The 22,274-nt window shown below is 34.9% G+C and overlaps 1 protein-coding gene across 1 annotated transcript in view; it reads left to right on the top strand.

Moving 5' to 3' along the window:
• The window catches only part of LOC135197545 (uncharacterized), a 39,679-nt gene that overhangs the window by 4,096 nt on the left and 13,309 nt on the right, over positions 1–22,274 (top strand). The window contains exons 2-4 of the mRNA XM_064224605.1: positions 8,823–9,680; positions 11,288–11,464; positions 16,161–16,276. Of these exons, the coding sequence (XP_064080675.1) occupies positions 8,823–9,680; positions 11,288–11,464; positions 16,161–16,276 (1,151 nt within the window). The remainder of the gene's footprint in view (positions 1–8,822; positions 9,681–11,287; positions 11,465–16,160; positions 16,277–22,274) is intronic.

Below are 22,274 nucleotides of genomic sequence, written 5' to 3'. Positions count from 1 at the left end.
AGAAAGACCCAATTGTTATGGGATTTTTTGGTATTAGTTTAATATTGACTGTACAATAATGTTTTTCCATAATCTGGGTAAAACATTTTCTGAAGGAGTCATCATGTACAAATGGAAATTTTGCATAAATGACTAGCTTTGGTACCCTGATAAATGTTTTCGTATTATTAAAAAACTGCTTATTAAGAAAATTTCCGAAGCCTCTTATAAAATAGCTTTGATGGAAGCAATTATTTTTAAAATATTCCAATAGGTAATTTTATTTCCTATTGAAGGAATGCCAGTTTGATGTAATAATAATGCCCTGTGAATATATATATATATATATATATATCTATATATATATATATATATATATATATATATATATATATATATATATATATATATATATATATATATATATATAGTGTGTGTGTGTGTGTGTGTATATATATATATATATATATACTATATGATATATATATATATATATATAATATATACTATATAGATATATATATATATATATATATATATATATATATATTATATATATATATATATATATATATATATATATATAGCTATCTATATATAAGCTGTTTTTGTATGAGCTATGGAAATGTTGACACAAACTTCTTTGGGTGGCGCGATGTCGAAGGTTGCTGCCTAAGCAGAATAGACCATGTCCTGTTCCCATGTGCGAGCGGAAGCAGATATGCTTTCTGAATCTGGTTTGGGGCAGATTCTTGGGAGTGAACAATGATCTGTTATTACGTCATGAACTTGTGACGAATTAGTGATGACACTTATCTTATGAGTGAATTCGCGCTTGCATACATGCGAGTTATTTCCCCTATATAATGAGAGAGTAAGTTAGCAAAAAGGGAGAATGATACAAAGTTGACAAAGGGCCAAGATGGCTCCTTTGATTGTATTTTTAGTTAAGTGTGTATAATTTGTGTTGAATGGGTAAGCATACTTATTTTTTTAGCCAAAAGTGTGGCTTGACTGTATTTTGAATATTTATTTCAAAGATGTCCTATTCACTTTAACCTTTTGATTTATGACATTTTGATTTATGATCTTTTGCTTATGGATGTATTCTCCTGTCTCCTTATAGGCAGATCTGGACCAAAGGGGAACTGATCTGGGAACTTGACTGATATTCCGTGATGTTATTAGACTGTGCTATGACTTTTCCTGGTTTTATGACTAAATTAATGTTAGTTATTGTAGAGAAAGGGTTAGACAGATTTAGTTCGATCCCCAGGGCTATCTGGGTTATTTGAACTTTTTAATCTAACATTTCAGTGATTCATTTTGGCTAAAGAACCTGATTTATTTAGTTAATGCTATGCTCTTAAATAAATGTAGTTTTGTTGTTCACAAGTCTGATTTAGTTGCCTTGGGTAATTGTGTAAGATTGGTTAAGAGAAGAGCAGAAAAGAGAGTGAGAGAAGGAGTAGAAAAAAGAGAGAGAGAGAGAGAGAGAGAGACAAAACGGTTGTCACCTTCAGTGCCTTGCGGCTACACGGTCATTGCTACCAACATATTTTCCCTTTTAAACTGTACCGAGGTTCCAACCTCGGTAATATATATATATATATACATATATATATATATATATATATATATATATATAATATATATATATATATATATACATATATATATATATATTTATAAATGAGTGTGTGTGTGTGAGTGTGTGTGTGTGTGTAGCACAGTAAAGATTCATAAAGAAGGCAATTCAATCAGACCAATTATAATTATGAGTTCGATAGGCTCAGCTTCTTACCATTCGTCTAAATGTTTAGGCTTTCTGTTAAATCAAAGCACCTATTAAAAATACGGAAGACCTTATAACAAAGGTTGAAAGTTAAAGATACAAATTACAGGTTAATTATAGATAGATAGATTATTTCTTGATATAGTATTCATAATACCCAAAGAAATCGTCACTGCGATTATTAGAAAAATATAGATATTTAGTAAGTTTTTCTGTCATATTAGAGAGAGTGAGAGAGAGAGAGAGAGAGAGAGAGAGAGAGAGAGAGTCTTGATAAGGAAATCTTGTTTCTACCGAAAATTTAACTTTTTTTTTATCTACAGTGTTTTCTAGAATCTTTGCATATTATTTTCTTCGACATCAATTGGAAAAAAGTCAATATATAGAAAAGATCGTACGTTAATGATCAACTTGTTCCCAAGACACCATATAGTACAGACAAAGATGCTCAACTCGAATTTTTCCTTATAAGAGCTTGCGTGCCACAAAAGCCACCTAGCGTTACAATCTATTGCCGTCATCAAGGACGAGGCAGTGACGTCACGAATGTAAAAGCCATCCATTTAATATTTTCTCTTTATACCGGGAGTATAAGATTTTCTCTTTATACCGGGAGTATAAGATTTTCTCTTTATATCATGTATTCAGAATTTTCAATTTTACACCAAGCATTCTGGGCTTGATCTTGATATCTTGCATGCAGGATTTCCTCTTAATGCTATGCATCCAAGATGTTCTCTTTACACTATGAATGCTGGGCCGCACTACAAACACAATGCAGTATATTGCTTATAAATTGCAACTATAATATTAATCTTTTTAACAGGTATGTTTTAGTAAATTCAAAATGCCATCAGCAGAAATAAAAGTTTGGGTACCTAAGCGCAGCTAAATATACCTACCGTGCGCAACTATGTAAACAAATGACGCTATTCGTCAATCATTTTGGAAATCGTGTTCCCATTGGTAGGGATTTATGACGTCACAAATCTTAATTTTCGTTACAACCGCCAGTTGTCTCCACTGACGCCGTGGTACCTATGTCTCATATGGCTGACTCGAGTATCTTTGTCCACTCCATAGTATGTTTGCTTGTTCTTTTAATGAACGCTTGTATATACATAAGTTTTATTATCTGCTAAATGATTCACGAAAATTCATTTTTATTTGAAATGGATATAAAACGAATCATCCTAGACCATCAGTAAGTGGTAAATAAGTCTTATTCTTATCTAAATTCTAATTACGTTAGTGATACATTTTACCATAGTGTATAACGTATGGGACAAAAACACCCACTACGCAAACTGGAAAGTCAAGTAGTGAACTAACTGTAGTAGTAGCAGCTATTCAGTCCAGTTTAATTTAGAAAAACAGGTTATATTCCGGTTCATAGAATCTACGAAAGCTCATTTCAATATTATCATTACAACGCTTTGCTTTATAAAAGAAAGTAACAGCACCCAGTCAGTGAATTTTTGATTGGCTGGTCAGTCATGTTCATTTATCTTTATTTATTTTTTTTAATACCTGTTTTATTTTTAAGGGCTAGTAGGTATATATATTACCATTTTTAACCTCCGTTCAGTTTTACAAGCACCATGATTCTTATTTATTAGCTACAGCTAAGCTGTCATACGGGAAGGCTAGACACTGATGGACTGTATTACAAAAGCTGGCTGGTTTTACATCCCTCTGTTCCACAGATCTTTTTCGTTTAAAATATTCGCAAAGCCGATCATTAAGTGTTGATGTGAACGGATTAAACCCCAATAAACAGAGGGCTGGGTATACAGGGATTATTTTACATGTTAACGTGTGCATCAGATTAAAATAGGACAGATAAATAACCGAATCGTTATATTTTATCATGTTTTTCCTTTCTACCAGTTGTCATGATACGCTCGTAGTAGATGTCTATGTCAGTATTGCTTATTTTTCCTTATTGTTAGGAGTGCTGGTGGCATTTGATAAACATACATTCAAATACACAGTCGCATTCACATACTGATACACGCTCACGTTCACATACACACAGACACACACAGATACACGCACACACACAATATATATATATATATATATATATATATATATACAATACACACATATATATATATATATATATATATATATATATATATATATATATATATATATATATATATATATATATATATATATATATATATATATATATATATATAAGCAACGCAAATAAATCCATGAGCTGGGAGATTAACTGCTTTATCAGTTTTCTTTCAATCTGTCCTTTGGCGGTTTTTAATTTTTTCTCCTGTAATAGCTAATAAATAATTAGTGAGCGACAGTTGAAAGGTTTGTGTCAAAGTGTTCACGTTGAACGACGCGATGCCAATTTCTGACGACAATAGTTGATATCAGTGTTGATGCTACTCTCTTTTGGTGTAACCTTTTTGTTGCAACATGTAAGAAAGACTAGTTACGCTGTAGAATGGCTATTCACGACCCAGTCATTTTAGCACTCGGGCCTCTAATCATCATTCTTCACGTGAACATGGCATTTCATCTCATTATGATCTACTCTCCACGAATTAGGTCATAATTATTTACTATAATGATTTCAGTTTTATGCAAATCGACGTATTTTTATATCACCAGCAGTTAAATCTTATGAAACAAATACCTCCATGTTATTTTCTTTTGGGGGATTCGGTTTTACTTATATTCAGAATTTGATATCCTAACTGTCTGAGATACGGATAATTTCAGACTTTTCGTCATTTTATTTGACAATCTGATAAAGCGCCTCAGAGATGTGTATTTCTGGTGACAGAAGTTCACTCTCGACGTGGTTCGGAAGTCACGTAAAGCCGTTGGTCGCGTTGCTGAATAACCACTGGTTCCATGCAACGTAAAAACACCATACAAACAAACAAATAAACACACAAAACAATCAAAATAAAAGGACAGGGTCTTGAGAATCAGGACACAGAATTAATACCATAGAAATCTAGTACTCTCTAATTAGGAATTTTTTTTTTTTTCATTATTCTACGAAATTGACAAACAAAGTAAATATATCCATACCTTTGTGTTTCATTACACGATGCCTTGTTCCACGCGGGTCTATTTCTTCAAGAGAAGGCAAGAAGTCTGTTCATATCTTCAACTTCCCGGGACAATGTAAAGAAAAAAAAGTAATGTAAAGTAATGTTGTTGCCGACTGACCAGTTGGGAGCGAGTAGCCGGCCTCGTTTCTATCTTGACAAGAGAGTCTAATATGGCCGTTGGTAGCTGGATTCCCTTCATACAAAAAAATGCTATTACATTTCCGCTTTGTAGCTCCGAAAAGCTCGCCCGCAAAAATAAACAGGCTACGTTTAAACAACCAAGTTGGGAAGTTGAGTATGTTAACTATTTGCTACATATCCACAAAATTTATATATATATATATATATTATATATATATATATATATATATATATATATATATATATATATATATATATATATATATATATATATAATAACATTTCTGTGTTTCCTATATTCATTGTTAGTCCAGCTTCTATAAACAAACATTTAAGCATATCAGTGGTCCTTCTAATTCCTTTTTGGTTATATGTTCAAAAAGCAATATCATCTGCAAAAAGCATAATGTCTCCACTGATGTTATTTCTTCTTTAATTCTTCGTCAATGTGAGTAATGGACATCAGCTGTTACACTAAACCATTTATCATATCTGTATCCGGTCCTTAAATTATTTACACCAGATTCTTATGTGCTATTTATTGCAACCGCTGTTGAAATTGAAAATAACAATGTTATCCCTTTCCTGGATGTATTAATGCATAGAGAAGCTTTCCAATGTAAAGTACGTATTACAGGGAACGCACAAATAATTTAACATATGTACATTTTTATTCTGGCCACCATCTTCATATTAAAATTTCAATTTTTTCTTCTATGTTCTTACGTGCTTTGCGTATCTTGAGTCCACAATATCTTCAGCAAGAAATAGAATACATAAAAAAGATAGGAAACGATCGCTGCTACACACCTCATTTAATTGATTTATGTTATCAAAAAGCACACAAAAAGTTTTTATAGTGTTGCTGTAATGAAAACCCCCTAAAAATATACTTAGCTTGTCTTACTTTCGTGGATTTGAAAACATAAAATCAATACTTAAATCGTTTAATGTTAATGTTGTGTTCTTTTATAACTACACAATTAAAGATATGCTAATTAAGAATAGGCCCGTAACAAATAACAACATCATTTACAAAATTCCTTGTAAGGATTGCCCATCGTTTTACGCTGGTCAGTTAATTAAACATTTATGTGTACGTATTAAGCAGCATATGTATTCAGTTAAAACAGCCCAAACTTCAAATGCACTATTTATCCATCTGAGCGAAATATCTCATTGTATAAATTGGGGCGATACCTCTGTAATTGCTAGATCTAATGATTATGTTTCAAGAAATTTACTGGAATCAGCAACTGCACATATCACAAATAAAAACAACCTAAATCTTATTCTGGGATTGTACCGTTTGGACCCATATGTTTGTATAATGTTTATGAAGGACCTTAAAATAAATGAATTACTAATCATTTAGTCCCACATGTATATAGTTATTATCTCTCTCTCTCTCTCTCTCTCTCTCTCTCTCTCTCTCTCTCTCTCGCTATATTTATATCCTATTTTCGTCTTCCTCACACTCATTTTTTTGGAACATTTTTGTAAATTTTACGTTAACTAATACAAAATGTATTGTTTCCGATTAAAATTTGCCTTGATAGGGCACAGTGCCTCAATCCTTAATCTATTTTTTCAGGATTTGACCAAGTCGTATATGCCTCCTTGTTTTTCAAAATGTTTTGTTTTCTGACTGAATCATCTGTTGACTACGGGTGTGCTCCTCCAAGGTGTGGCTGCCTTAAATCTCTAATCTTGGCCTCGGGCGTTTTTTCGTTTCTGTAGAGTGAATTGGACCTTGTGCTAATCTTGTAATGTCAGTTTGGATACTAAGCCTACTTGTACTTTGTTTTAGCTCTGTTATGATCAGTTGTGCCTATAAGGTAAAGGGTCGTGTTAGACCGAAAGTTCTTGGCCTTCTCGCCTTTCCATTTTCCCCCGTGGCATCACCTGTGATAAAGTAGATTGAGAAGGACAGGAGAGATGACTGGGACATCTAATGAGAGTGGTAATATTGAGATAGAGAGAGAGAGAGAGAGAGAGAGAGTAGAGAGAGAGAGAGAGACCAGAGAGAGAGATTTCTGAGGACAGTATTCCACCGGTAATTAACGATGTTGATGTTGGCTGAAAAATTGCTGAATCGAAGTCATTATTTTAGTCTAAGTTTCAACAGTAAGAGTGTTCTTTTTATTTTGTGATATTCATTTATTCGTAATTCTAAGAGATAAACAGGAAGCAGAGCCATCGACATGAAACAGCTTTATTAAATGCAATGTCAAAAATTGCCATTTATTCCCCTTGAATAAAAATCCCCAGTTTCTATGAAAATACGTTGATATATGATTATTTTGCTCCACAGAAGTAGTTTTATTATATTAAAACTATAGCAATGAGTTTGTATAAATTAGTACATTGATATTCAAAGTAATAAACCACTTTTTTTTGCATATTTTGTCCATCTCTATATAATTAGATGACGTATAATTACAGTGTTGTCAAACTTCTTCCTGTGGAGACTTATGTATATATTATTTTCTTATTGTAAGGGCACATGCCAGTAATTTATGCTTGCCTTCTGGACGAAACCCCCTTTTTTTGTATGTTGGGTTACGATTAAAGCACTTTATATTTGTTTTTAAATTGATGTTGTTACGTAACCCTGTAATTTTGTAGATGTGACAACTATGTTATGCAATATACTCCTCCCGAGTTTTCTTCCAGGGTGGAAAGGTGAAGCTCTCTGATTCTAGCATCTGACTCCACGAAGCAAGTAAAGAAGATATTCTTGTAAGATCCAGCCACATCACCTCGTGAATCGTCGTCGCCATTGCAGAACTTCTTCATTAGGATATTCTGAGATCCTGTTTGCCATTTAAGTTTTATTTCTATCGAAGTAACGTAACGTTTTGTTAATAATTTTTTGCAGTAATGTGTTAGTTTTCTTGCTTCTTAACGTAATTTGAATAATTGTTCTGTTCTTTAAATATTAATTATATGTATTAAACCTTTAAATGCGTCTTTGTGAACCCTGTGGCATCACCCAAAAAGAATTGGTGCAGGAAATACAGTTGATTGTTTCTTAACTGCACTTTTGTTGAATAAAATGCAAGGTTTCTTGACTTTAAGTAAGTTACTAAACTCCTCAGCACTGTAACTTGGTCTCATTCAAAGCTAGTGCAGGAGGGCTTAAGGTTGAATGAAATCATACCGAATGTGGCCCTAAAATTCAGTTTAGTTTCACCACATTCTAAGCTGGTCCTTCGACCCGGAAGCCATAAACGATTCACAAACGATTTTTTTGGATGTTTTAGAAAAAAAAATAATTTGCGATAATGTTCACGTTGGTGATGGTTGGCTTTAAAGTCATTTGGTGAGCAGGGTAAGGTATTGAATTACTTGGAGTGTTTGCCAAGTAATCTGTTGTTTATGGAACATTATTGTTCGTATTTAGTGATTACTCTGTGAAGAAATTCTTGTTGAATTTCGTAGCCATTTTTTGAACTTAGGTTTTTTCGTGACCAGATGTGTTTTGTGAAATGATGAAGAGCACTTGGTCAAATTTATCTAGCATTCAGTGGATGATATATTTCAATCAGGTTTAGATAATTTGCCATACATTTTTTTTATTTTTGTGCAAGTTTGTTATTGATCCATTAACAAGATAATGGATTCTAAGATTAGGGTAGGGTAGTTATTGAAGGGGAAATTATTTCCTTACAAGATTTGCTTGATGAGGCAGGTAGCTTCATTGGTGATACGATACACCAAAATCGACCCTCGTAATGTATGAACGTTGTCTTACTGAGGGTCTATGACGTTTTGAAGATAGTTGGTCACAGAAGGTGACGATTATTTCACAGGATAGTGAATATGAGAGGTTATGTAGAAGTTATAGAGCAATAACTAGATGTGTAAGGAAAGCTATTGCTACTACACAGAAAACTATGAGCGAGATTGACACGGGAGATATAAATCAACGGCCCGCTTTGCCTCCTTCGGCTCCCACTAACCCTCTCCCTCCCCCTAAACTCCCAGCAATTAAGATACCTGAATTTAGCGGTGGGGAGGAAGAATGGCTTGCATTTTGGGATATATTTAACAGTTTAGTTCACGATCGTAGGGATATTTCCGATGTGATTAAGTTTTCTATACTCAGAGCTAGTTTAAGGGATAACGCCTTTAAAGCCATAGAAGGTTTGCTTGTCACTAATGCCAATTATTCAGTAGCTATTCAGACCCTTAAGGAGAAGTATGATAATAAGGAAAAATTGAAACGTAGGCTTATGTCCAAATTAACACATTTAGTCCCTCCCAGTCATACAATAGAGGATTTGAACACGTTCAAATTGGAATATGAGATTATTTTACAAATGAGCACATTGAATTTAGATGTAGAGGCCATGAACCCCATTTTCTCTAGTATTATATGCGAGAAATTGTCACCTAAAACACGTAAGGCTATAGCTAATAAACATAATAGTATGTCTCTTGATTTAAAGCAAATTTCCTCAGGTTTGAAATATGTTTGTGAATTAATGGAATTTTGTTACGAAGGTGAGAATTCTAATAAGAGAAGACGAGATCAGGGCAACTATTCTAAAGTGATTCCCTCAAATGTGCAAAACGTGCAGAGAGCACAACCAAGTAACAGTAAACCTAGTAATAGTAGTCCTTACAATAATTGTGTGTTTTGCTCTTCGAACATGCCTCTCACGATTGTAAGACTTTCAAATCCATTGATAGTAGAAGGGACAGAGTTAAATATTTAAAGATTGTGCTTTGCTTGCCTCAAAGGAGGTCATTTAATCTCCGAATGTAGAAATAAGCCGAAATGTAATAGATGTGATGGGCCTCATTACCCGATGATTTGTAAGAAAACAGAAAAAACCCTGTTATTCCTGCTCCACCAAAGTTGAGTGTAAATAGTACTAATGTTAGTAAAATCAAATGTTAATTTTGGGAAACCTCATAATGAGTTCTAAAGGTGCTGTTAGTAAAGGTGATTCCCCAGTAGTTATGGCTGCTTCTTTGGGAATTGATAATTCTCAGACTAATAGATTTCTGTTCAGACTGGCTCTTCCTACTGCTAATGTAATTGTGTCAGGGAATGGACATCGTTCCTTTGAGAGAGCATTCTTTGATTCTGGTGCGCAAAGAACGTTTATTGCAAACGGAATTAGCCAATAAGGTTAGTCTATCGTCCATAGCAACAGTAGCTTAAAGGTAAAACCATTTGCCAGTGATGCCATGGAAGTAAATTGTAATATAGTAAGAGTTGTGGTGAGACTAGGTAAGATTCTAACTGTCATTAATGCCATTGCATTCGACAGAGTTAATTCCAGAATTTATTCTCCAGGATTAAGTAAGTCAGCTGCGTTCTTGAAGAGTAAAGGCATAAAAATTAGCAGATAATGATTTAAATTCAGATGAAGTAAATGGTATAGAATTAGTCATTGGAGCTGATTACTATGGAAAATTCATTCAGAACAGTCAAATTTGCTCTGGAATACAGATATTGAATAGTTCTGGTGGTGCACTAATTTTTGGACCTCTTCCTAGTTGGTCTTATGACAATGTAGAATCTAATGAGATTACTACATCAAATGTATGTTATTCAAGAATAGAAGTAGAGAAATCCCTATTAATTCTTGTTGTAAGTTAGAAAATTATGGGATTTAGAAAGTGTTGGTATTTGTCAATCTGAAATTAGTCCTGAAGAAAGAGAATCAGTTAAATCTTTTAAGGATAAAGTAAAAAGGGTTGACAATAAATACGAAGTGTCCTTACCATTTAAGATGAAAGTAGACCGCCTGTTAACTATAGAATAGCCATTGGTCAATTAAATTCCTTGTTACATAGATTCGAATCTGACCCCTCCTTGTATGCTCATTATGATAAGATTATCAAAGATTACGTTCAGTTTGGTTTTTATAGAATTAATTCCTTCAGGCTCCCCTATTATAGGGCATTATTTACCCCATCATGCTGTACTGATAGGATTCAGAAACAACTCCCATTCGAATAGTTTTTAAAGCTTCTTCAAAGGCTAAGGAGAACTTTCCTTAATTAAATGATTGTTTTATTAACTGGTCCCTCATTAACTACTAAACTTTTCGAGCCCTGTTGAGTTTCCGTACAAACCCAGTAGCTGTGATTTCAGATATCAGTAAAGCCCTTTTACTTTTAGGACAGGCATTTCACCTGACTGCCGTGATTATTTTGCAGATTTCTATGGATAACTGATCCCTCCGATTTGAAGTCTACTGTAACTTACCAGTTTTGTGTAGTTTGTTTTGGAGCTACATGCTCCCCCTTTCTCTTGCAGCAAACCCTCTTGCATCATTTATCTTTACATAATAATCCCCTTGCATCATCTCTGATGAAGAATTTCTATGTAGATAATTTTAGTAAAAAACTTACAAGGATGTGTCCGTTCTTGATGGATGAGTATCCAGTAATAAATGCGATTCTTGAAGACGCTAATATGCCTCTACAAGAATGGGTTAGTAATGATTCAGAATTTAACAGAACCATAGATGTTATCAAAGAAAGAGTAAACGTTTTGGGTAGAGTGGTATCTAGCACAAGATGAGATGTCACTGAAGGAAGTAAATTGTGAGTATAAAGGACCTTTAACCAAACGAAAAGTTTTGTCAGTAGTAGCTCGGTGTTTGATCCTCTAGGATTATTGTCACCAATACAGGTGAGAGGTAAATATTTTCTTAAATGTTTGTGGAGTAACTACGGTGGGATGACCCTTGCCAGAATCATTATGTTTTTTTTCAAGGTTTGATGAAATTTGCAAGTGTTTTTAGAAATGTAGAAAGTTTAAGTTTCCTAGGTTTGTTGTACATCCTGAATGTTCCCACTTACATGTATTTTTGTGATGCCTCTAACAAGGCATATGGAGCTGCTGCCTATGTGATTGATTTCAAGAGAAGTGTAAGCAATTTACTGGTCAGTAAGTGTAAAGTGGCACCAAACCCTAAACAGACTATTCCTTGTCATTGGGTATGGAAAAACATTTGCTGGAAGATTAATGCAGAATGATGATTTAAGAGTGAGTTCTTGCACTCTCTGGAGTTGACTCCCATGGTTTCTATTTGTTGGGTGAAGACAATATAGTAAAATTTCATTTTCCCCCCGTATGTATGAAACAGCAGTCACTGAAATTAATGAATTCAAGTTTCCTCTATGGTATACCCCCTCTAAGGGATAATCCAGCTGATATTCTATCCAGAGGTATTAATAGTAAAGATTTAGCACAAAAATTCCTTATGGTGGAATGGCCCTAAATGGCTTTTAACTGGGTGATTATCCCAATCTTTAGCTACAGAAACTGTGCATGGTTAATGAAATTCTTTCAGAACCTAAGTTTGTTCACCCTCCAACCCCATTAATTGACATCCCCCACGTTATAGTAATTTTAAGTAAGCTTAAACGTATCATTGATGGGTCAGTATTGCTTTTCCTTAATGAAGTGCAGTAAAGGTTCTAAGTTTTTTTTGTTAACGAAATGAAAGCACTTGTCCTCCTTGAACAGAAGCAACATTTTTCTACTACCAGAATGTACCTCTGATAAGAATTCACATGGAGTGTCCATGGATGTTAAGAACTTGTTGTACTCAGTTAAACTTATTTGTTGATGAAGAAAATCTAGTTAGGTCTCAGGGTCGCATGAAAACGCTTCCATGTCTTATGATACTCAGTGCCCAAGTGTTATTGCATTCCAGAAGTTATTTAACAGTGTTGATAGTTGACATTTGCATAGACATCATCACCATTGTGGTGTCAATTCTGTATTGGTATTGTTGAGGAGAAACCTTTTGGGTACCTAAAGCACGACAAGTTATCAAATCAATTCTGTCCAAGTGTGTTTTGTGTCAGAAGTTAACCAAGAAATGGTTGTGTTTGCCCCTCCCCCGCCGTTACCCACAGAAAGAGAGAGACATAATAATCCTAGTAATAATCTCTCTGCAAATGTGAAAGTTGGGGACATAGTGGATGTAGACTTAGAAGATCATCTGGGTAAAGGCTATAGATACCTCTCTCATTGGGTAAGGTTACCCAGCTGTTTTCCCGTCGTTCTGATGGTGTGATAGGTCTGTAGAAGTGAGAGTGAATAATAAACTATATGAGATCAATCACAAAGCTCGTACTTCTGGAATTACCCGAGATGGAAGTTTGATAGTGCTGTAACTCAGGAGCCAGATAGTGTGCCTCTGAATGGTACTAGACCTCGGCGTGCAGCAGCAATCCGCCGTGATCAAGAGAGAAAGGATTTAATTTGTATGGATGTACTCTAAATGTATATTTGATATAAATTTTGGGTGCAGTTGTCATTACTTCTGATTATGATTCTTCTTGGGGAGAATGTCAAAAAATTGCCATTTATTCCCCTTTGAATAAAAATTTCCCAGTTTCTATGAAAATACGTTGATATGATTATTTTGCTCCACAAGAAGTAGTTTTATTATATGTTAACTATAGCAATGAGTTTGTATAAATTAGTACATTGATTATTCAAAGTAATAAACCACTTTTTTTTTTGCATATTTTTGTCCATCTCTATATAATTAGATGACGTATAATTACAGTTGTTGTCAAACTTCTTCCTGTGGAGACTTATGTATATATTATTTTCCTTATTGTAAGGGCGACATGCCAGTAATTTATGCTTGCCTTCTGGACGAAACCCCCTTTTTTTTGTATGTTGGGTTACGATTAAAGCACTTTATATTTGTTTTTAAATTGATGTTTGTTACGTAACCCTGTAATTTTGTAGAATGTGACAACTATGTTATGCAATTATACTCCTCCCGAGTTTTCTTCCAGGGTGGAAAGGTGAAGCTCTCGGATTCTAGCATCTGACTCCACGAAGGCAAGTAAAAGAAGATATTCTTGTAAGATCCAGCCACATCACCTCGTGAATCGTCGTCGCCATTGCAGTAACTTCTTCATTAGGATATCTGAGATCCTGTTTGCCATTTAAGTTTTATTTCTATCGAAGTAACGTAACGTTTGTTAATAATTTTGCAGTAATGTGTTAGTTTTCTTGCTTCTTAACGTAATTTGAATAATTGTTCTGTTCTTTAAATATTAATTATATGTATTAAACCTTTAAATACGTCTTTGTGAACCCGTGTGGCATCACCCAAAAAGAATTGGTGCAGGAAATATAGTTGATTGTTTCTTAACTGCACTTTTGTTGAATAAAATGCAAGGTTTCTTGACTTTAAGTAAGTTACTAAACTCCTCAGCACTGTAACTTGGTCTCATTCAAAGCTAGTGCAGGAGGGCTTAAGGTTGAATGAAATCATACCGAATGTGGCCCTAAAATTCAGTTTAGTTTCACCACATTCTAAGCTGGTCCTTCGACCCGGAAGCCATAACGATTCACAAACGATTTTTTTTGGATGTTAGAAAAAAAAATAATTGCGATAATGTTCACGTTGGTGATGGTTGGCTTAAAGTCATTTGGTGAGCAGGGTAAGGTATTGAATTACTTGGAGTGTTTGCCAAGTAATCTGTTGTTTATGGAACATTATTGTTCGTATTTAGTGATTACTCTGTGAAGAAATTCTTGTTGAATTTCGTAGCCATTTTTGAACTTAGGTTTTTTCGTGACCAGATGTGTTTTGTGAATGATGAAGAGCACTTGGTCAAATTATCTAGCATTCAGTGGATGATATATTTCAATCAGGTTTAGATAATTTGCCATACATTTTTTTATTTTTGTGCAAGTTTGTTATTGATCCATTAACAAGATAATGGATTCTAAGATTAGGGTAGTTATTGAAGGGGAAATTATTTCCTTACAAGATTTGCTTGATGAGGCAGGTAGCTTCATTGGTGATACCGATACACCAAAATCGACCCTCGTAATGTATGAACGTTTTGTCTTACCTGAGGGTCTATTGACGTTTTGAAGATAGTTGGTCCACAGAAGGTGACGATTATTTTCACAGATAGTGAATATGAAGGAGGTTATTGGTAGAAGTTTATAGAGGCGATAACTGAATGTTGGTAAGGAAAGCTATTGCTACTACCATAAAGAAAACTCTGGAGCTAGATTGGACCACGGGCGATTATAAATCAACGGCCCGCTTTTGCCTCCTTCGGCTCCCACTAACCCATCTCCCTCCCCCCCCCTCCAACTCCCATCAATTAAGATACCTGAATTTAGCGGTGGGAGGAAGAATGGCTTGCGATTTTGGGATGGGATTATTTAACAGTTTAGTTCACGATCGTAGGGATATTTCCGATGTGATTAAGTTTTCTATACTAGAGCTAGTTTAAAGGGATAACGCCTTTAAAGCCATAGAAGGTTTGCTTGTCCACTAATGCCAATTATTCAGTAGCTATTCAGACCCTTAAGGAGAAGTATGATAATAAGGAAAAATTGAAACGTAGGATCTTATGTCCAAATTAACACATTTAGTCCTCCCAGTCATACAATAGAGGATTTTGAACACGTTCAAATTGGGAATATGAGAAGATTATTTTACAAATGAGCACATTGAATTTTAGACGTAGAGGCCATGAACCCCATTTTCTCTAGTATAATATGCGAGAAATTGTCACCTAAACACGTAATGGCTATAGCTAATTACATAATAGTATGTCTCTTGATTTAAAGCAAATTTCCTCAGTTTGAAATATGTTTGTGAATTAATGGAATTTTTTGTTACGAAGTGAGAATTCTAATAAGAGAAGACGAGATCAGGGCAACTATTCTAAGTGATTCCCTCAAATGTGCAAACGTGCAGAGAGCACAACCAAGTAACAGTAAACTAGTAATAGTAGTCCTTACAATAATTGTGTGTTTTGCTCATCGAACCATGCCTCTCACGATTGTAAGACTTTCAAATCCATTGATAGTAGAAGGGACAGAGTTAAAATTTAAGATTGTGCTTTGCTTGCCTCAAAGGAGGTCATTTAATCTCCGAATGTAGAAATAAGCCGAAATGTAATAGATGTGATGGCCTCATTACCCGATGATTTGTAAGAAAACAGAAAACCCTGTTATCCTGCTCCACCAAAGTTGAGTGTAAATAGTACTAATGTTAGTAAATCAAATGTTAATTTTGGGAAACCTCATAAATGATTCTAAAGTGCTGTTAGTAAAGGTGATTCCCAGTAGTTATGGCGCTTCTTTGGGAATTGATAATTCTCAGACTAATAAGATTTCTGTTCAGACTGCTCTTCCTACTGCTAATGTAATTGTGTCAGGGAATGGACATCGTTCCTTTGAGAGAGCATTCTTTGATTCTGGTGCGCAAAGAACGTTTATTGCAACGGAATTACCAATAAGGTTAGTCTATCGTCCATAGCAACAGTAGCCTTAAAGGTAAACCATTTGCCAGTGATGCCATGGAAGTAAATTGTATATAGTAAGAGTTGTGGTGAGACTAGGTAAGATTGTCTAACTGTCCATTAATGCCATTGCATTCGACAGAGTTAATTCTCCAGAATTTATTCTCCAGGATTAAGTTAAGTTCAGCTGCGTTCTTGAAGAGTAAATAGGCATAAAATTAGCAGATAATGATTTCAAATTCAGATGAAGTAAATGGGTATATGATTAGTCCATTGGAGTCTGATTACTATGGCAAAACTTCATTCCAGAACAGTCAAATTTGCTCTGGAACTACAGATATTGAATAGTTCCTGTTGGTGGCCACTTAATTTTTGGACCTGCTTCTTCCGTTATTTGGTCTTATGACAATGTAGAATCTAATGTGATTTACTACATCAAATGTATGTTTATTCAAGAATAGAAGTAGAGGAAATCCCTATTAACTTCTTGTTGGTAAAGTTAGAAAATTATGGGTATTTAGAAAGTGTTGGTATTTGTCCAATCTGAAACATTAGGTCCTGAAAGAAAGAGAACTCCAGTTTAAAAATCTTTTAAGTTAAGGATAAACGGTTAAAAACGGGGTTGACCAATCAAATACGAAGTGGTCCCCTTACCATTTAATAAATGAAAAGTAAGACCGCCTGTTAAACTATAGAAATAGCCATTGGTTCAATTAAATTACCCTTGTTACCATCGATTCGAATCGTGAACCCCTTCCTTGTAATGCTCATATTGGATAAGGATTATCAAAGATTAACGTTTCAGTTTGGTTTTATTAAAATAGAATTAATTCCTTCAGGCTCCCCTATTATAGGGCATTATTTACCCCCTTCATGCTGTACTGAAGGATTCAGAAAACAACTCCCATTCGAATAGTTTTTAAAGCTTCTTCAAAGGCTAAAGGAGAACTTTCCTTAATTAAAATGATTGTTTATTAAACTGGTCCCTCATTAACTACTAAACTTTTCGATTGCCCTGTTGAGTTTTTCCGTACAAACCCAAGTAGCTGTGATTTCAGATACAGTAAAGGCCCTTTTAAGGACAGGCATTTCACCTGGACTGCCGTGATTATTGCAGATTTCTATGGATAACTGATCCCTCCGATTTTAAAGTCTACTGTAAACTTACCAGTTTTGTGTAGTTTGTTTTGGAGCTACAAATGCTCCCCCTTTCTCTTGCAGCAAAAAAACCCCCTCTTGCATCAATTTATCTTTACATATAATCCCCTTGCATCATCTCTGATGAAGATTTCTATGTAATATAATTTTAGTAAAACTTACAAGGATGTGTCCCGTCTTGATGGATGAGTATCCAGTAATAAATGCGATTCTTGAAGACGCTAATATGCCTCTACAAGAATGGGTTAGTAATGATTCAGAATTAACAAAGAAACCAGATGTTATCAAAGAAAGAGTAAACGTTTTGGGTTTAGAGTGGTATCTAGCACAAGATGAGATGTCACTGAAGGAAGTAATTGTGAGTATAAAGGACCTTTAACCAAACGAAAAGTTTTTTTGTCAGTAGTAGCTCGGATGTTTGATCCTCTAGGATTATTGTCACCAATACAGGTGAATAGTAAATATTTTTTCTTAAATGTTTTTGTGGAGTAACTACGGGTGGGATGACCCTTTTGCCAGAATCATTATGTTTCAAGGTTTGATGAAAATTTGCAAGTGTTTTAGAAAATGTAGAAAGTTTAAAGTTTCCTAGGTTTGTTGTTTACATCCTGAATGTTCCCATTACAGGTATTTTTTGTGATGCCTCTAACAAGGCATATGGAGCTGCTGCCTATGTGATTGATTTCAAGAGAAGTGTAAGCAATTTACTGGTCAGTAAGTGTAAAGTGGCACCAAACCCTAAAACAGAGACTATTCCTTGTCATTGGGTATGGAACTTGCTGGAAGATTAATGCAGAATGATGATTTAAGAGTGTTCTTGCACTCTCTGGAGTGACTCCATGGTTTTCTATTTTGTTTGGGTGAAGAACAATAATAGTAAAATTCCCTATGTATGAAACAGAGTCACTGAAATTAATGATTCAAGTTTCCTCTATGGTACCCTACCCCCTCTAAGGATAATCCAGCTGATATTCTATCCAGAGGTATTAATAGTAAAAGATTTAGCACAAATTCCTTATGGTGGGAATGGCCCTAAATGGCTTTTAACTGGTGATTATCCCCAATCTTTAGCTACAGAAACTGTGCATGTTAATGAAATTTTTCTTTCAGAACCTAATTTGTTGTTCAACCCCTCCAAACCCCATTAATTGACATCCCACGTTATAGTAATTTTAAGTAAGCTTAAACGTATCATGAGGTCAGTATTGCGTTTTCCTTAATAAGTGCAGTAAAGTCTAAGTTTTTTTGTTAACGAAATGAAAGCACTTGTCCTCTTGAACAGAAGCAACATTTTTCTACTACAGAATGTACCTCTGTGATAAGAATTCACATGGAGTGTCCATGGATGTTAAGAACTTGTGTACTCAGTTAAACTTATTTGTTGATGAGAAAATCTAGTTAGGTCTCAGGGTCGCATGAAAAACGCTTCCATGTCTTATGATACTCAGTGCCCAATGTTATTGCATTCCAGAAGTTTATTTAACAGTGTTGATAGTTGAACATTTGCATAGACATCATCACCATTGTGGTGTCAATTCTGTATTGGTATTGTTGAGGAGAAACCTTTGGGTACCTAAAGCACGACAAGTTATCAATCATTCTGTCCAAGTGTGTTTTGTGTCAGAAGTTAACCAAGAAATGGTTGTGTTTGCCCCCTCCCCCGCCGCGTACCCACAGAAAGAGAGAGACATAATAATCCTAGTAATAATCTCTCTGCAAATGTGAAAGTTGGGGACATAGTGATGGTAGACTTAGAAGATCATCTGGGTAAAGGCTATAGATCCCTCCTCTCATTGGGTAAGGTTACCCAGCTGTTCCCGTCGTCTGATGGTGTGATTAGGTCTGTAGAAGTGAGAGTGAATAATAAACTATACATGAGATCAATCACAAAGCTCGTACTTCTGGAATTACCCGAGATGGAATGTGATAGTGTTGTAACTCAGGAGCCAGATAGTGTGCCTCTGAATGGTACTAGACCTCGGCGTGCAGCAGCAATCCGCCGTGATCAAGAGAGAAAGGATTTAATTTGTATGGATGTACTCTAAATGTATATTTTGATATAAATTTTTGGGTGCAGTTGTCATTACTTCTAATTATGATTCTTCTTGGGGGAGAATGTCAAAAATTGCCATTTATTCCCCTTGAATAAAATTTCCCAGTTTCTATGAAAATACGTTGATATATGATTATTTTGCTCCACAGAAGTAGTTTTATTATATTAACTATAGCAATGAGTTTGTATACATTAGTACATTGATATTCAAAGTAATAAACCACTTTTTTTTTGCATATTTTGTCCATCTCTATATAATTAGATGACGTATATTACAGTGTTGTCAAACTTCTTCCTGTGGAGACTTATGTATATATTATTTTCTTATTGTAAGGGCACATGCCAGTAATTTATGCTTGCCTTTCTGGACGAAACCCCTTTTTTTTTGTATGTTGGGTTACGTTATTAAAGCACTTTATATTTGTTTTTTAAATTGATGTTTGTTTACGTAACCCTGTAATTTTGTAGATGTGACAACTATGTTATGCAATATACTCCTCCCGAGTTTTCTTCCAGGGTTGGAAAGGTGAAGCTCTCTGATTCTAGCATCTGACTCCACGAAGGCAAGTAAAAGAAGATATTCTTGTAAGATCCAGCCACATCACCTCGTGAATCGTCCGTCGCCATTGCAGTAACTTCTTCATTAGGATATTCTGAGATCCTGTTTGCCATTTAAGTTTTTATTTCTATCGAAGTAACGTAAACGTTTTGTTAATAATTTTTGCAGTAATGATGTTAGTTTTTCTTGCTTCTTAACGTAATTTGAATAAATTGTTCTGTTCTTTAAATATTATTATATGTTATTAAACCTTTAAATACGTCTTTGTGAACCCGTGGGCATCACCCAAAAAGAATTGGTGCAGGAAATATAGTTGATTGTTTCTACTGCACTTTTGTTTGAATAAATGCAAGGTTTCTTGACTTTAAGTAATTACTAACTCCTCAGCACCTGTACTTGGTCTCATTCAAAGCTAGTGCAGGAGGGCTTAAGGTTTGAATGAATCATACCGAATGTGGCCCTAAAATTCAGTTTAGTTTCACCACATTCTAAGCTGGTCCCTTCGACCCGAACCATAACGATTCACAAACGATTTTTTGGATGTTTAGAAAAAAAATAAAAAAAATAATTTGCGATAATGTTCACGTTGGTGATGGTTGCTTAAAGTCATTTGGTGAGCAGGGTAAGGTATTGAATTACTTGGAGTGTTTGCCAAGTAAATCTGTTGTTTATGGAACATTATTGTTAGTATTTAGTGATTACTCTGTGAAGAAATTCTTGTTGAATTTCGTAGCCATTTTTTGAACTTAGGTTTTTTTCGTTGACCAATGTGTTTTGTGAAATGATGAAGAGCACTTGGTCAAATTATCTAGCTTCATTGTGGGATGATATTTTCAATCAGGTTTAGATAATTTGCCATACATTTTTTTATTTTTTTGTGCAGTTTGTTATTGATCCATTAACAAGATATGGATTCTAAGATAGGGTAGTTTATGAAGGGGAAATTATTTCCTTACAAGATTTGCTTGATGAGGCAGGTAGCTTCATTGGTGATACCGATACACCAAAATCGACCCTCGTAATGTATGAACGTTGTCTTACTGAGGGTCCTATGACGTTTTGAAGATAGTTGGTCACAGAAGGGGGTGACGATTATTTCACAGGATAGTGAATATGAGAGGTTATGTAGAAGTTATAGAGCAATAACCTAGATGTGTAAGGAAAGCTATTGCTACTACACAGAAAACTATGAGCTAGATTGACACGGGAGATATAAATCAACGGCCCTGCTTTGCCTCCTTCGGCTCCCACTAACCCTCGTCCCTCCCCATCAACTCCCAGCAATTAAGATACCTGAATTTAGCGGTGGGGAGGAAGAATGGCTTGCATTTTTGGGATATATTTAACAGTTTACGTTGTTCACGATCGTAGGGATATTTCCGTGTATTGATTTAAGTTTTCTATACTCAGAGCTAGTTAAAGGGATAACGCCTTTAAAGCCATAGAAGGTTGGTTCTTGTCACTAATGGCCAATTATTCAGTTAGCTATTCAGACCCTTAAGGAGAAGTATGATAATAAGGAAAAATTGAAACGTAGGCTTATGTCCAAATTAACACATTTAGTCCTCCCAGTCATACAATAGAGGATTTGAACACGTTCAAATTGGAATATGAGAAGATTATTTTACAAATGAGCACATTGAATTTAGACGTAGAGGGCCATGACCCCGTTTTCTCTAGTATATATGCGAGAAATTGTCACCTAAAAAGAAAACACGTAAGGCTATAGCTAATAAACATAATAGTATGTCTCTGATTTGGAAGCAAATTTCCTCAGGTTTGAAATATGTTTGTGAATTAATGGAATTTTGTTACGAAGGTGAAGAATTGCTAATAAGAGAAGACGAGATCAGGGCAAACTATTCTAAAGTGATTGTTCCCGCAAATGCTGCAAAAACGTGCAGAGTAGAGCCCTAAAAACCAAGTAACAAGTAAACTAGTCAATAGTAGTCCCTTACAATAATAATTGTGTGTTTTGGCTCATTCGAACATGCCTTCTCACGATTTGTAAGACTTTCCAAAATTCCAGTGACTAAGTAGAATAGGGACAGAGTTAAATATTTAAGATTGGTGCTTTGCTTAGCCTCAAAGGAGGTCATTTAATCTCCGAAGTGTTAGCAAATAAGCCGAAATGTAAATATATGTGATGGGCCTCAATTACCGATGATTTGTAAGGAAAAACAGAAAAACCCTGTTATTCCTGACTCCCACCGAAAGAAAGTTGAG

Source organism: Macrobrachium nipponense, chromosome 21 (assembly GCF_015104395.2).
Source record: "Macrobrachium nipponense isolate FS-2020 chromosome 21, ASM1510439v2, whole genome shotgun sequence".
NCBI lineage: Eukaryota > Metazoa > Arthropoda > Malacostraca > Decapoda > Palaemonidae > Macrobrachium > Macrobrachium nipponense.
This window is presented reverse-complemented; position numbering and strand designations above follow the sequence as displayed.